Here is a 15,224-nt window from a genome sequence, read left to right as displayed (position 1 = left end):
CAGAGGAGCACCAATAGTCTCTGCTAACATGACTGTGACTCTTTCATTTTCCAGTTACTGTGATGAATGTATGTTGGATCCAGACTGCGGTTTCTGCTACAAAATGAACAAATCAACCGTCATTGACTCTTCATGTGTTCCAGTTAATAAGGCATCTACAAATGCGGCAGCCTGGGGCAGGTATGCCACTCATTACACACCATAAGAATATACAATCAAATTTCAGCATGACACAATTTTAAACTTACAGAGTGACTGCACTTGAAGTCCATGACGACACTTCTTTTAAGCTGGTCTTCAGAACGACATTATTTTGCAGCATGTACTGATGAAAGTAGGTACAAAACATTGCAGCTGTATGTTTCATAAACTAAGAGTAGAAAGCACTCAAGCCTAGACTTCAGGAAATCCAGATTCCAGACCCACCTCTGCCCTAAGCTATAGGAATTTGGATCTTGAGGCTGGTGTTCCTAAATATTGCCAAGGCAATTTCTCCTGCTGTGTATTGTTTAACTACACCAGTAATTTTCAAAGTCCCAAACTTAAGTGAAAGACCGAAAATTGTCAAGTCAGAATCAATTAATCTCATTTTAAATTCTTTGATGGAACTATTGTTTTGTTAAAATACTTTCCTGGAGTTTAATGAAATTAAGCAAAATAAGGATAAAAGTTGGTAATCACTGGCATGTCATTAATCTGGGAAACTGTAAACCTTTCTCTTTTTGAGAGAACACTTTGGTTAGTAGTAGGCTCATAAATGAAATAGTTGTATAGAACAAATAATTCCCCACATTTATGAACTAATATTCGTATCCATGGACATAGAAAACATGCAAATATTAGTTGACATTATTTAAACCTCTTTTGTGTTTTAAATTCCCATAAAAGGAATAATGTGCTCTCATCCTGTCTGCCTCATAGTACTGATGAAGGCAATGAAATCTGTAATAAAGCACTTGTATCTCCTAGGAGCTATAAGGATAATATATCATCATTAATCATTATGCTGTTGTCATTAATTATTTTATTAGAGAATTACTCCAAAGAAGTAGAATAAATCATATGGTAGTTGAGTGAAAACCCAGACCACATTTTAAATACACAAATTACAAAGAAATATGTAAAAGAAATGCAATTATTACTTAAAATGAAAAGTTGAAAGAGCTTCTTCTAAAAACACCCAGTGTGTAATTTTCATCGGTGAAGCTTCAAGACGGAGTAATTGATTAAATATTTCTGGATGTAATAGTTTGCAGTTTTAACCCTTATGATTCTTTTTTCAATAGAAAAAACTGAAAGTTACTAGTCTAGAATCATGAATATGTTATGAAATCTGTGTATGTAGTTTCCTTTATTTCACAGAATGACCTTATAAACTTATTAAAAATATCTACTAATGGTAAGGGGACACTAAAATTGGACATTTCTCTCACCCTCAGTAGGACGTCTAGAGGTCAGAGGCCTCAAAATAGGAGTTTTGTTCTTTTTGAAAATAACAAATTATACAACTTTTTAATACAAATGTATATTACTTCTTTTATTTCAACTTAAATCGTATATTTTATTTATATTTTTATACCATTATTCCTTGACTGCACACACTGCTACAGAAAAGTGAGGCACAGATAATACCTAAGTAGAAAAAATACAAAGAACTAAACAAAATAGACAAAGAACTTTTATATTTGTAGAATATCCTTAGATAATCTCAAACTCTTTACCCAAAAAAAAACAGGCTTCCTCACTCTTCTCTGTGCAGAGCAGCAGCCCTCACCCCAGCTTGGCCACTGCAGTTGGGTGCCTCAATCTGTGATAGAAAGAAAGCAAAAAAGACAGGCTATGTTCACCATGAAAAAGTCCTACAACAGATTTTCCATTTGTAGGGAAAATAGCATTCACTGTATTTTTGTTTGTTGGTTGATTGATAGGTTTTATACGATTACCTGGAATGGAATTCTCAGGGCAAAATCTACCATTACTTGGATTCACATCTGAGATATACTATTTATAGATATTTCAGGGGCGAGTACTGAGGCAGTTCATAGCCATATATCCTGATCTCTAACTGTAGCTATTTCCCGAAGGGACACGGGGTGAAATGGTAATACCATTCATGATGGACATCATATGATGATTTTGATGAACTCTGAATTGTCTCAACTAAGGAAAACCGTTTGTATAATCAACCATAATTTACTGGAAACAAAACTTTGAGTCAATCAGCATGCTTTTCTATATGTTGGTAAATTTCAATAAAAAATATTTTTAAAAAATCATTTAGTTCTCCAAAGAAGATCTATCTACAAATGGCCAGTAAGCACATGAAAAACTGCTCTATGTCACTAATCACTAGGGAAACGCAAATCAAAACTACAATGAGATACCACTTCATACCCATTAGGATGGCTACTATCAAAAAAACAATTGTTGTGGAGGATGTGGAGAAACTGGAAACAATGTGCACTGTTGATAGGAATGTAAAGTGATGCAGCCACTATGGAAAACAGTACAGTGGTTTCAGAGAATTTTAAAAAAGAATACATATCATCTAACAATTACATTTTTGGTATATCCAAAAGAATTGAAAACAACATCTTGAAGAGGCATTTGAAACCCATGTTCGTAGCAACATTATTCACAATAGCCAAAAGATGGAAGCGAGCCAAGTATCAATTGACAAATGGGTGGATAAACAAAATATGGTATATACATACAATGATGGATTATTCAGACTTAAAGGAAAGAAATTCTGGTACATACTACAGCATGGATAAACCTTGAAGACGTAATGTTAAGTGAAATGAGCCAGTCACAAAAAGACAAATGTCGTATGACTCCACTAATATGAGATACCTAGAGCAGTCATATTATAGAGACAGAAAGAAGAGTGTTGGTTGCCACGAGTCGGGGGAAAGAGGGAAAAGGGAGTTGTTGTTTAACGGATATGGAGTTTCAGTTTTGCAAAATGAAACTAGTTTTGAAGATTGTTTGCACAACAGTGTGAATATATTTAACACTGCTGAACTGTACAATGAAAAATGGTTAATATTTAAAGTGGTTAAGATGGTAAATTTTATGTTATGTGTATTTTACCACAATTAAAAATAAAAAAGGAAAACCCATTTAAAAATCATTTAGCATACTTCTAGAAAATACAGTGCACCGAGCTGAGGGAAAACCTTCTCCTCCTGCCCATCACCCCCTGCCCCTCCCACACGCATCCCACACACGTGCGAACACTGGTTTAATGCACAGCTGAACTGGAGAGAAATCCCCAGCTGCCACAAATGAGAGGGAGAGCAGCAAGCCCATATGGAGACCCAACAGCCCATGGGAATATCAGAAGCGAAGCAGGGCTTCAGGGTGAGAGGTTAGTGTTTTAGTTGCTGAGAGAGATAAAGCTCCCAGCCTTGCCTCTAGAACTGTGAAGTGCTATTTAGGCTCTGAAATAGGGGCAAGAAAAACTGGACTGGGCTGGGCTGGGCTGGGCTGGGCTGGGCAAGCTGCGAAGTTCTGCTGCCCACTTGGGGCCCTGAATAGAAGCAGTGTCACACGTGAGAAAGCAGAACCAGGAGCCTTCACTATGGGGAAGTACGGGTTCTAATTTCACACTGCCTTTGTGAAGCGTGAACGTGTTGAAAAACATGAACGCTGAAAAAAAGTGGGTCCCAAACTGGAGATAGCCACAGAGCCACTTCAAACATAAACATGCCGTTGTCAGAACCCAGGACACATGAGACTTGCTTGGAAAGCAACTCAGTAAATATGAGATGACAGTCAAAAATTACAGACTACATCAATTAATGAAGGAAAGAAAGCCACCAAGTGTGACAAATGGAAAAATGAATACCTAAAGAACCTTGTATTACAAATAAAATTTTGAAAGAGATTTTTAAATAATATGTGTAAAAGAAATAAAGAAGGTAGTATAATTGTTTCAATTATACTGAAAGCTGTACACTTATGAGTTGTGCATTGTATGTGTATATGTGTATGTAAGTATCTGTACATGTATATACCTAAGTATATACTTAAGTAAATTTAAAAAAAACCTTGGAAAACTAAAATAACATAAAATAAAAGATAAATAACATAGAAGGTGGTATGGGAACTTCTAGAAAAAAGCCCTCTATATTCCTTTGTTTTTTTTCAGAAACAAATGGAGACTATAATTAGTTTTGAAACTTGCTAAATATACATGTTAAAAATATGAGTGTCATTTCTTAAAAATATTTGCTAATAGAGGGGGGAAAAACCAAGAGAATCAATCAAACGAATAAAACAGGAAAAGAGGGAATTTACAGGGGAAAAAAAACATGGTTAGGAGGAATCACCAAAAAACCCAGCAAAATTAAGTATAAATATACGCTTGTTATTATAGTAAAAAACCAATTAAACATACCTATTAAAGACAAAGATCCTCAAACTGGATTTTTTTTAATGTAGTTGTATGCTATTTACGAGAGACAATCATAGAAAGGTTGGAAATAAAGGAGTGAAAAAAATTAGATAAGTGCTAAATCAAGAAGACAAAAAAAATAATAGATTAGAGAATTGGGAAAACTTAATAACAAGCTTGATGTAAGAGTTAAATAATCAACCTAACACATAAAGAATTTCATTCTTTTCAGGCAAACATAGAGCACTTATGACAATTTACCATATTCAAGAACAATAAATTCAAGAAATTTTTTTTTAAGATTTTATTTTTTTCCTTTTTTCTCCCCAAAGCCCCCTGGTACATAGTTGTATATTCTTTGTTGTGGGTCCTTCTAGTTGTGGCACGTGGGACACTGCCTCAGCGTGGTTTGATGAGCAGTGCCATGTCCGCGCCCAGGATTCGAACCAACGAAACACTGGGCTGCCTGCAGCGGAGCGCGCGAACTTGACCACTCAGCCACGGGGCCAGTCCCAAATTCAATAAATTTTTATAAATGTATATATATTTCAGTAAATTTTAAGTAAATCTAGATAACCAATATTACGCAAAACATATTTTCTAACCAAAATGCAATAACACTGCAAGCAATAGCAAGATATTTATCACCACTTCTACTTTAGTTTGGGAGGTTAAAAAAATACTTCAAATTAATTAAAGGGGGAAGAAGAAATCTTCATGGAAAATAGGACATTAAAATTAACAACTGAAAAGATCCACAGGAAGTTAGAACTAGAACACAGAGTTAGCCTGTAGAGTGAGCAGACGATGGAAATTAAAAGATAAGAGAAAAAAATAAGGCAAAGCAAAGAAATACTAAAGGATCAAAAAACAAAAGTAAGTTGTTTCTTAGAGATCAATGTAATGAAGAAACCTCTGGTAATACTGGTTAAGAAGAGAAAGAAGGCACAGATAAACAGTATTTAGAATGACAAAAGGGCACATAACAGATAGTAAAGATTTTAAACCTCATAAGAGAACACTACGAATAAAATTGTCCAATGCATTTGAAAACAGGTAAAAGAGACAGTTTTCTAGAAAAAACATAATTTTGCAAAACCAATTGGACACCTCTGTGAAGTGAGATTTTTATTCCCATTAGACAGAAGAACAGTGATGCTTAGAGGGTCTGAATGACTTTCTCGAAGTTAAAAAGCCAGTAAGTCCACCATTTTTAGGGGAACAACATTTGGGTAGTGGAAAGATGCACATTTTAGAGTCAGACAGTTTCAAATTTGAGCTTTTATCATTTACCTCATAAGTGGCCCTTGGACAGGCTGGGCCTCTCTGAGTAAAATGGGAGTCATATAATTGCTGTTTAACAGTCTGGTTTTTATGAAGATTAAATAAGGGTCTATCTGAAGACACTTGTAAAAATAGAATGCCCTGTGCAAATGTAAGTAGTAATATCGTTTACTAATTTTTATTTTTATTTTTAGATTTGTCAGTAACACATTTTCTAGATTAGAATAAGCACTTCCTAACAGATAAGTGCATTAGGATACTTTCTATTTATTTATCTGTCTGTGCATCTACCTCCATATCTCCTGGCTCTCTCTACATACAAAACCATGAATAATCTATTCTGGAACTTTAAACACCCTGACTCGTGAAAAGTATTGCTAATGAGGGATACTTTCTTAATGTGCTGATTCAGTATTTGTTTCCTATAATACATCATTTTCGCCCTGTAATTATACACACTAAAATAGCTAGATAAAGTCCCTATTTGGCAATTCATTGTTCTAACTCGCACTGAATGCCTGGTTTATTGTGTTCATTCAGCAGAGAAGTTTTTCTGAAAGCTGCACTCTGATACAACAACCAGCCTTTTTTCCCCGCATCCCAGCCCTCTCCCACGCGGAATTCTAGTCAATCTAAACCCCTTATGAGAAATATCCCATATCCATTATGATTTCCTGCCTGGATGCCTCTCCACAGGCTGTCCTTTCTGCCTAGAATTTACCCTCCTTCTCCCTCTTTGTGATCTCTGCCTGACTTTTAACCATTATCTTTTGCCCAGATCAGGTGTCACTTTTTCCTTACAGTCTCTGGTTGGCCCCAGAACACAATGCTGATTATATCCCCTGCTGTCCTCTAGCACTTCCTTATATAATTTATATGATAATTATACAGTCTTACATGATAGTAGTTTGGGTTTGGATGTATCTTCTCTTCTGGATTATAGATACCAGTGTCTGTATCCTGCACTATTTTTAATCCCTTGATGCCTTGTACATATCAAGCATTCAATCAATAATTGTTTAATGAGAAATGGAAAAGGCTGCCATCAGTGGAAAATTTATATATAAGAGTTTGAAAGTACACAGTTCCAAATGAGAGGATGTGGTGTTCCTATCATTTCATTTTAGTTGTATCTCCTGCATTCATACTTATTTCTAGGAAAGGAAACCTCTAAAAGAAAAATGAGAGTGATAACGATTTTAATTAACAATGTTAAATGTTTACTTGGTACTGATTAAAACACTGAAAAAGTTTAAAGAATAAAACTTAACCATGTACTTTAAGAATGCATACTACATATTGCTTGTAGTCATACTACATGACAAATACTTTTTAAAAATTATTGAAAGGAATATTCAGCACATTTCCTCAAAACATTCACTGGTATATCAGGGAAGCAATATATCTGTAGTGACAGTGTGAGGTGTATTATGAAATTAGGCCAAATAGCAAAAACAGGAATTTTCCTTCATCACCTCTCTTTTTTTAATTTAATTTTTAAAGATATGCATCAGTTGGCGTTTAGAAAAGGAAATTTATCAATAACAAACTATATCAGTGTCTTAATGTATTCATATACAGGATTGCTGTTGTTATCAGTTATTTATATTGGGGATTTAAAATAAAGTATAGTTTAAAATTAATTTTGCCAGCATACATTTTATAGAGAGAGAGCAGTAGAGAGAGAATCTAATATAAAATATTTTAATCCATTTTGCTTTTTGAACAGTTCCTTTGTGTTTTTTCCGGAATAGAAGTCATTATGCTAGATTACCCCCTTTAAGATTTGTAGCTGTGTGCTTTGCATTTGTAAGTTTCATCTATACATAAATAATTTCAGAGACCACATCCCGCTGGGGTCTTCTTTTTTCACGTGCAGAAACTTAGACTTTCTTGGATTTAGAGATTGTCTCTTGTGAAATCTGATGCTATTTATGATGCAAAGTATACAAATAAGAAAAGCAAAATATTTATGAATAATTTATCTGCCTCCTCCATGTTCATTGTCCAGTTTCTTAGCTGACATTTAATTATAATAATAAACACATTTTAACAGTTTTATCCAAGTAGTAACACTCATAATATATTTGACTACCCTTCATTTTAGGCCAAAACCTTACATTTTTAGTTAGTCCCTTTTACATTTTTTAAATTATTCTTCAGTTCATACTTCATCTGAAAAGTAGTCTGTGAGTTATTTCTCACTAAAGAACAGTGTAAGACTTTTAGTATAATGATAAAGGCTGAGACTAGAATTGCATGTGTTTGATGAATATCAAATAATAATGGCGAGTCTTGGTTCATCAAATATTGCTGCAACTTAGCAACGAGGATCTGGTACTGCAGAGCTGAAGTCTGGGGAGCTTGGGATTTGTCAAAGAGGGGACATAGGGAGCAATAGGAACAAGAGGAAGGAAAATGCAAGGCTGGAGTTGATCCTGGAAATGTGAGTTTGGATCAGTGTCAGAGAGCCTTATTTAGGAATTTAATTTGATTTTTATAGGTACACTTTCATAGGTGTGGAAATCATACTGGCAAAGATTTTAGGTGAATGACTTTATGTGATACCCAGATGTGGATATGACATAGTGAGATATAGTTCTCTTCCAGATATACTAAATATATTAAGAAGAAAATTGGTTGGCACTATCAGGATTTTAACACTTGGCAGGAAACATTATCTAACTAGAAATTGATAATGTGTTTTCATTCCATTTTTATTATAACTATCTTCTATTCTTGGCAACTGTGGTTGGTTGTATTATTGTTCAAATTATCTGCTGCACTCGCTGGGGAAAGATTAGATTTCCCTTGCCCATTCAGTCCTATTCACATGACTTGCTCTGGCCAAGGAAATGAGTGTGGAACCAAGCTGTGTCACTTCCGAGCTGAAACTTTAAGAGCAAGGATTTGCCGTGTCCTCTTTTCCCTTTGGAGTAAAGTTGGCAATGTCCCAGAATAGATGTTCCTTTAGCTATGGTCACAGAGTACAGAAATGTGGAGCAGACCCACCAGTGACCTCAGAGGGACCTGTAATGTGAGCAAGAAACTAACTCAGTTTATGGACTGGGATTTGGGGCTCTGTTGTTACCTCGGCATAACGTATTCTCTTCTGACTGGTAAAGCAAGATGAACTGTATTCCACTGTGGAAATGGCAGAAAATTTTTTAATTTAAGTTATAAAAGGAAGCTCATTTTTTTCAAACTATTAAACAAATAATAGTACAAGGAGAAGAAAAATATGGTAAATAATCACAAAAGGAGTTACCAAGTGCCTTAAGTTTGGGGAACACTGCTCTAGGTGGTAGGGAGCTGTTAAGGCTTTTAAGTCGGGGCTAAGGTGAATGGATTTGGGTTTAGAAGTTAAAATTCTGATAGAAAAAGGAAGAATTTTTAAAAGAACAGGTAGATGGTAAGGCAGGGCATTTGAAATTTATTAATATAAGGGATGTGGAGGGGTACCATCTGCATTTTAAAATATATTTGTATGTATTTAAATTTATATTTAAAAATTAATATTTAAAAAATGATAAACTATTATGTTATATAAATACATTAATTAAAATTATAAAATATATATATTTTAATACAGACACATAAAAGGAAGATTATCATGTTGCTGTGATACAGAAAGAAGAACAGCATTGGAAATCCAAATACTCTCAGAAAGTTTCTTGCTAGGGGCCAGCCCGGTGGCACAGGGGTTAAGTTTGCACGTGCCGCTTCTGCTGCCTAGGGTTCGCCGGTTTGGATCCTGGGTGCGGACATGGCACCGCTTGGCAAAAGCCATGCTGTGGCATGCGTCCCACATATAAAGGAGAGGAAGATGGGCATGGATGTTAGCTCAGGGCTAGTCTTCCTCAGCAAAAAGAGGAGGATTGGCAGCAGATGTTAGCTCAGGGCTAATCTTCCTCCAAAAAAAAAAAACGTTTCTTGCTAGACTGCATGTGTGAACTAGACCCAGTTTTTCAGATTAAAGAGCTGCTGCCTCAATACACATCATTTAGTATTCAAGTCCTTCCTACTCTCATGGTTTCAGTGCCAGCTTTAAAAAAATAAACAAAATAGTTTTTCCATTATGTATGATCTTGGTTTACAGGTTCTTACTGTTTGTACAACAATGACTGCGTGTTTTATCACTTGGAATTTGCATAGACATTCATGACCTGGTATCAGTCAGAACCCCTATGGCTTCAAAATGATGCCAGAATGGCAAGTGGAAACTATCAGAACACATTACTTTGTCCCCATGATTTCTAGGAAGAGCTCATTATAACGCCCTTCACTGTATCATGACTGGTCTTTTATTGTGACAAGTGCTGTTTTTTCCGTCTAAGAATTTTATTTTTAAAATAAATATTTCCAAGTATTTGCCAACTTCATTTTCATTCCAGAGACACATGTGCCCTGGAACCCTCTAAAAAATAAAATAGATAAAAATTTATTTTTCCTTATTGTTGTTGTTTATTTGATATATGAGTTACAGGGAAAAGATTGGATATAGACCTATTGTGTATGGACAAACCCATAAATGTTAATATTCTTATGTTTAATTATTGATAGGTTGGATTTTATAACAGAATTTAAATCTTATTCACATTGGTAAGGTATTTGTAGCTGGAAGTATGAAGAGTTTTTTCTAAAGTCATTTTGTAACATTGAAATTTGATATTGTGCTACATGCTATTAAAAATGTATTAAAAAGACACAGACATTACCTCAAGATTGATAGTCTAGGACAGATAGATAGCAACCTTTATACAAGCCTACTTAAAAATTATTGTAAAGAAATGAATGTTCCTTTTACAAATACATAAAGAAAGAAAAGTATTTACCATGTACACTGCTTAGGGTCAAGGACATTGTGAGAGAACGTGTGAAAATATGTTGTAGAATGTGCAAATATGGAATGAGTTTTATAAGTCAACCCTGGCTTTTAGGAATTTCAAATAATGGAAGGCTTGAGGAATAAAAGTTTATGGCAAACTATGGGACAGAGTATTTCAGATACAAAACATGGAGTGTAAATGTTTACAAAATTGGGTGTTCCAACCCTAAAAAATATTTTTAAATAATGGGAATTCTCCCATCACAATGCCTTACGTGAACTTCTTATGACATAACTGAGGGAAAAAATTTCCAAACTATAAAACCATTTATAAATCATTAATTTCTTCTCAGCTTTTAAGGTTCATGAAAATATATCGTATATTATTCTTTATTCTCTTTTCCAGCTTCATTGAGGTATGATTGACAAAAATTGTATATATTTAGGTTGTACCACATGATTTTTGAAGGTGTACAACATGGTAATTTAGTACACTGTGTATACATTGTGAAATGCTTGCCACAATCAAGTTAACACGTCCAGCACCTCACACAGTTACCTTTTGTGTGTATGTTTGTGTTGAGAGCTTTTAAGATGTACTCTCGGCAAATTTCAAGTACATAATACAATCCTATTAACTATACTCACCATGCTGGACATTAAATCCCTAGATCTTATCCATCTTCTAAGTGAAAGTCTGTCCCTTTGACCAATATTGCCACTGGCAACTGCCGTCCCACTTTCTCATTCTATGAGCTTGCCTTTTTTAGGTTCCACATATAAGTGAGATCATACAGCATTTGTGTTTCTGCATCTGACTTATTTCACTTAGCATTATGCTCTCCTGGTTCATCCATGTCCTCCCGAATGGGAAGATTTCCTTTTTATGGTTGAATAATATTCCATTGCATATGTATACCACGTTTTCTTTATCCATTCGTCTGTGGATGGGCACAGGTTGTTTCCATATCTTGGCTCTTGTGAATAATGCTGCAGTAACGTTTTTTATTCTTAATGAAAATTTCATTGAAAGCTTAAAAATGAGATTGATGTGTAATACGTGGAAACGCGTTTATTAAGGCATTCGAGCCCTCAAACTTCTGAAGCTTCAGGGATGGGAAACTATTGTTCATAGAACTATACTGTTTTGTTTTCTGTGAGTGCAGGCTAGTTGACTGAAAACCGATTGACAATGGGAAATCATCTCATTTGTTTTAACATTGAGCTTTTAGGAAGTACTTGATTGTACAGACCTATTGTTACTTTTTAATTATTTGGCTTAGGAAACAGGCATTCAGAATTCTGCTCCGGAGAATCAAGGGACGAAGGAAAGGGGCAGAGCAGTGTTGAGTCAACGTTTTCTATTTCAGTAATGTCTGAAACTTTTCTACATCTGTGCATTCAAACTCTAGTTTTCATCTGGAGGAAAGTGTGTATGAAACGTCTTATCTGCATTTATTATGCCTATTTAATTATTCAACAAACTGTGACTAATAACTTTGCTTATAACCCAAAATAGAATTGCAGAGCTTGGTATTGGTAAAAATTTGGAGGAGATCAACTAGGACAGTGAGACACACTTGAAAAAGAATTTCAAAGGTATCATAAAGCGGAGAAATGTCCTTGCCCTGGGCGCTGTCACAGAAGCTACTTTTAGGAACATCAGAGTTAAACAAAGGATGTTTGGCCAGAACATCCTCTTCCCTGTTAACGGAACTATCATTGTAAGTTCTTCAGGGATTCATAAGATACCTGATGTCTTGGGAGCAGTGAACATTTTAGCAAATAATTTTTTATCTATTATAACAACTTTGCTCCTTTAAATAGAAATTAAGAAGGTACACAGAAATATTTCATGTCTTTTACAATTAAACCAGGAAACGTGTTTAGTACTGCTGCCCAGTTAAGTCTGAGGATTTTTATGGCATTATTTCTGTCTGCCCTAAGCCAGGAGGGAGGTAAGTTCTGGGAAACCACGTTAGTGTAGGGGAGGAAATTTTCCCCCTACCCATCTTAGGTTCTGGACTGTGCTCTGTAACAAAAGAAAAATTAACAAGAAAAAACAAACAGAAGTTTATTAGCATGTATATCTCATATATACGGGAGAGAAACTCAGAGAGGAGTAACCCAAAGAGGTGGCCTAGAATTCAGGCTTATATAGCATCTTAAACAAAGACAATACCTTTTTAGAGAAATGACAAGACAAAGGAAAAGGACCTTGAGTCTCCAGAGGTGGCATATTGTAGGAAGGCACATATATGGGAAAGGAGTGGGAGATAAAGGCTGGTTAGTAAAGTTCGTTATGTAGATTCCTCTGTGCCATCTACAGGCTGGTAGGGTCTAAAGTTGCTCTGTGATTAACTTTTGTCCTTCCTGTTAGAGAGGGAAGAAGGGACACCTTTGTAAATTTATATCCTGCTTTTAGGCAAATAGGGAGAGGGCAGAGAGCTTTTCCTGCATTTGCTACTGCTTAATTGCCTTCAGCTCAAAATGTCAAAAAGGCTTATTTTGGCATAACGTCTTCTGGTTCCCTTCATTTGGCATAACTAGGAAGGGGGATCACACACCTAGGGACGTCACTTGGGTCAGAGGAGTGACCCAAGGAAGCTCAAAAGAAGAATTCGGCGTAGGAATGCACGAAATAGATTAGGAAGCATGGGTAGAGGACAAAGAGCTGGAAAATGCTATCATAAAGCTATCCAAATTGGAAGGACAAGGAAGAGAAGAAACTGGAGAAATAGAATGAAGATAAAGCAAGGCAAGCCTATACAAGTTCAAGGAATGTATATCTTGGAGCTGGCTCAGGAAGCACTCTGAGAACATAGTCAGCCTTGTCTGGAGGAGCTTTCTCATTTGTAGATCTTTCTTGGCTGGGCAAGGAGCTGCCTTTGAAGTAAGCAGAACTCCCCCAGATATATTATTGACAGAGTGCTGAGAAGACTCACTGCTTTGAGTTTTTCTTAGAGATTTAGTATTGAAATACAGTGGATATATTTTTAAATATCTGTATACAGTGGATTTTTATATTTTTAAAACATGTATTTCAAATATATTAATTGATGAGGACAGAATAGTATGTGTAGCCTTAAATTTTATGATCTACTGTGTACAAATAACTATTTTATGAATGCAGATGAAGGGCACTCTATCTTTGTTTCATTAAACCCCTCAGCAGCCATCAGTTGCTTTTCTCGACTGGCTTCTATAAATGTTTCATGTCCTGTAGTGCAACAGTTTCGTTTCAGACAAGGCACTGTTTTCTGCGTTATGTGAGTGGCTGAGAGAATATAAATTATCCGAAGCCTAAATCTGTGGCAGGTCATCCACAAGTAGAAGCTGACAGAGCCTATCCTAAATTGAAACGGGAGTGGAGTTGATCATCCTGTGGATTTACCTGTGACTTGTAGCAGCAGTGTAACTGACTGGTGACCTCCTGCATCCCACCCCAGCACACACATACACCACCCCCAAAATGAGCAACACACAACCATCTGGTTGTGATTTAGTCTGATTCTTTAAAAAGAGACTTTGTAGCCCTTGTGAGTTTGTGCTGAGCACTCCTTAGTGAGATGTTCAGAGAACTTAATGTTCTCCCAATACCCTTCATTCCTCTTTCATCTTCCAGGTCAAAGATGGAATGAGATGTTTCTGTGTGTGCTGCCGTTTTCAGAAGAGAAGGATAAAGTCACTCACTACCTACATTTGTGGCTCAAGGCATTCTGAAATTGGAAATGGGCCAAACCACAATGGAATAATAATATACTAGCCCAAGATAAAATAAACAATCAAGCATGCCTAGTGTATTAGATATAAAACAAATTTAAAGCATCTGATCCTCTAAGCATTTTTTATTAAGCTCTTTCAAACTCTTAAAAATAGTAATGTTCAGAATTCTTGTGAATTCAGTAGAGCATTACTTTTCACCAACTTCTCTAAGTAAAATAAAGGTAAATGGATAGAGATTCTGGCAGCAGAGCCCAAAGAGACCCATGAAAGGGCAGGTTTATTTGTCTTTTAATCTAGTATTTTATTTTTTTAATGCATATGAATTTTCTTTTATATTCTAAAATATAGCCATATTCAGTTTAGGATTACAATTTTTATTACTTATCCATCGATTTTTCTTCAGTGAGAAAAGGAAAACTTTTATTCCTAGAAAATGTGCTATTTTATCCTGTGGCACATCAGAACATATGTAATTTGAGAAGCATGACAATAAAGCATGGACCCAACCAAGAAACAAACCCATAGTTCACACAAATTAAAAAGAACTAGGCAAATTCTTGTGAAACTGTTTCACACCAGTTCAGTATCAGTCTAAGACGCATTGTAGGCCTCATGTTACAGTTAGGATTTTTCGAACACTGTAGAGTCTACAGTATAGATAATTAAATAAGACTTGAATATCTAATTGAATTTCTGGAATTAAAAAAATGCTCACAAAAGAAGGGAAAGTATTTCAGAAATCTATGGCTCCATAATATCACTAATGGACTCTGAAACATGAACATTAACAGGTTATTCTACTTCTGCAGCTTTTTTGGCTATATTTATTTGACATTTGGCTCTCTTTTATAGAATGGTGGACGTGATATAATTTAACTAAAATAACAGTTAACTATTTTTCCCAGACTGGAAATGTAAGAAGTGACTTTCATTGTGGCTAGCATGTACTGAGATACTTTTCAAAGCTAATAATCCTCATGCACTTAA

At 35.5% G+C, this 15,224-nt stretch overlaps 1 protein-coding gene across 10 annotated transcripts in view; it reads left to right on the top strand.

Annotated features, from left to right (window-relative positions):
- LOC138920481 (proton myo-inositol cotransporter-like) overlaps positions 1 to 15,224 on the top strand; it is a 165,277-nt gene that overhangs the window by 91,681 nt on the left and 58,372 nt on the right. For 7 of the 10 annotated variants that reach the window (XR_011431704.1, XR_011431705.1, XR_011431703.1 and 4 more), the window contains one exon: positions 55 to 180. The exons of the other annotated variants lie outside the window; for them this stretch is intronic. Coding sequence is in view for 4 of the 7 variants with exons in the window: in XM_070248994.1 (XP_070105095.1) it covers positions 55 to 180 (126 nt within the window). In the remaining 3 variants the exon portion in view is untranslated. The remainder of the gene's footprint in view (positions 1 to 54; positions 181 to 15,224) is intronic. 10 annotated transcript variants of the gene reach the window in all.

This window comes from Equus caballus, chromosome 23 (genome assembly GCF_041296265.1).
Source record: "Equus caballus isolate H_3958 breed thoroughbred chromosome 23, TB-T2T, whole genome shotgun sequence".
NCBI lineage: Eukaryota > Metazoa > Chordata > Mammalia > Perissodactyla > Equidae > Equus > Equus caballus.
The sequence above is the reverse complement of the archived record's forward strand: the minus strand, read 5'-3'. Positions and strand labels throughout refer to the sequence as shown.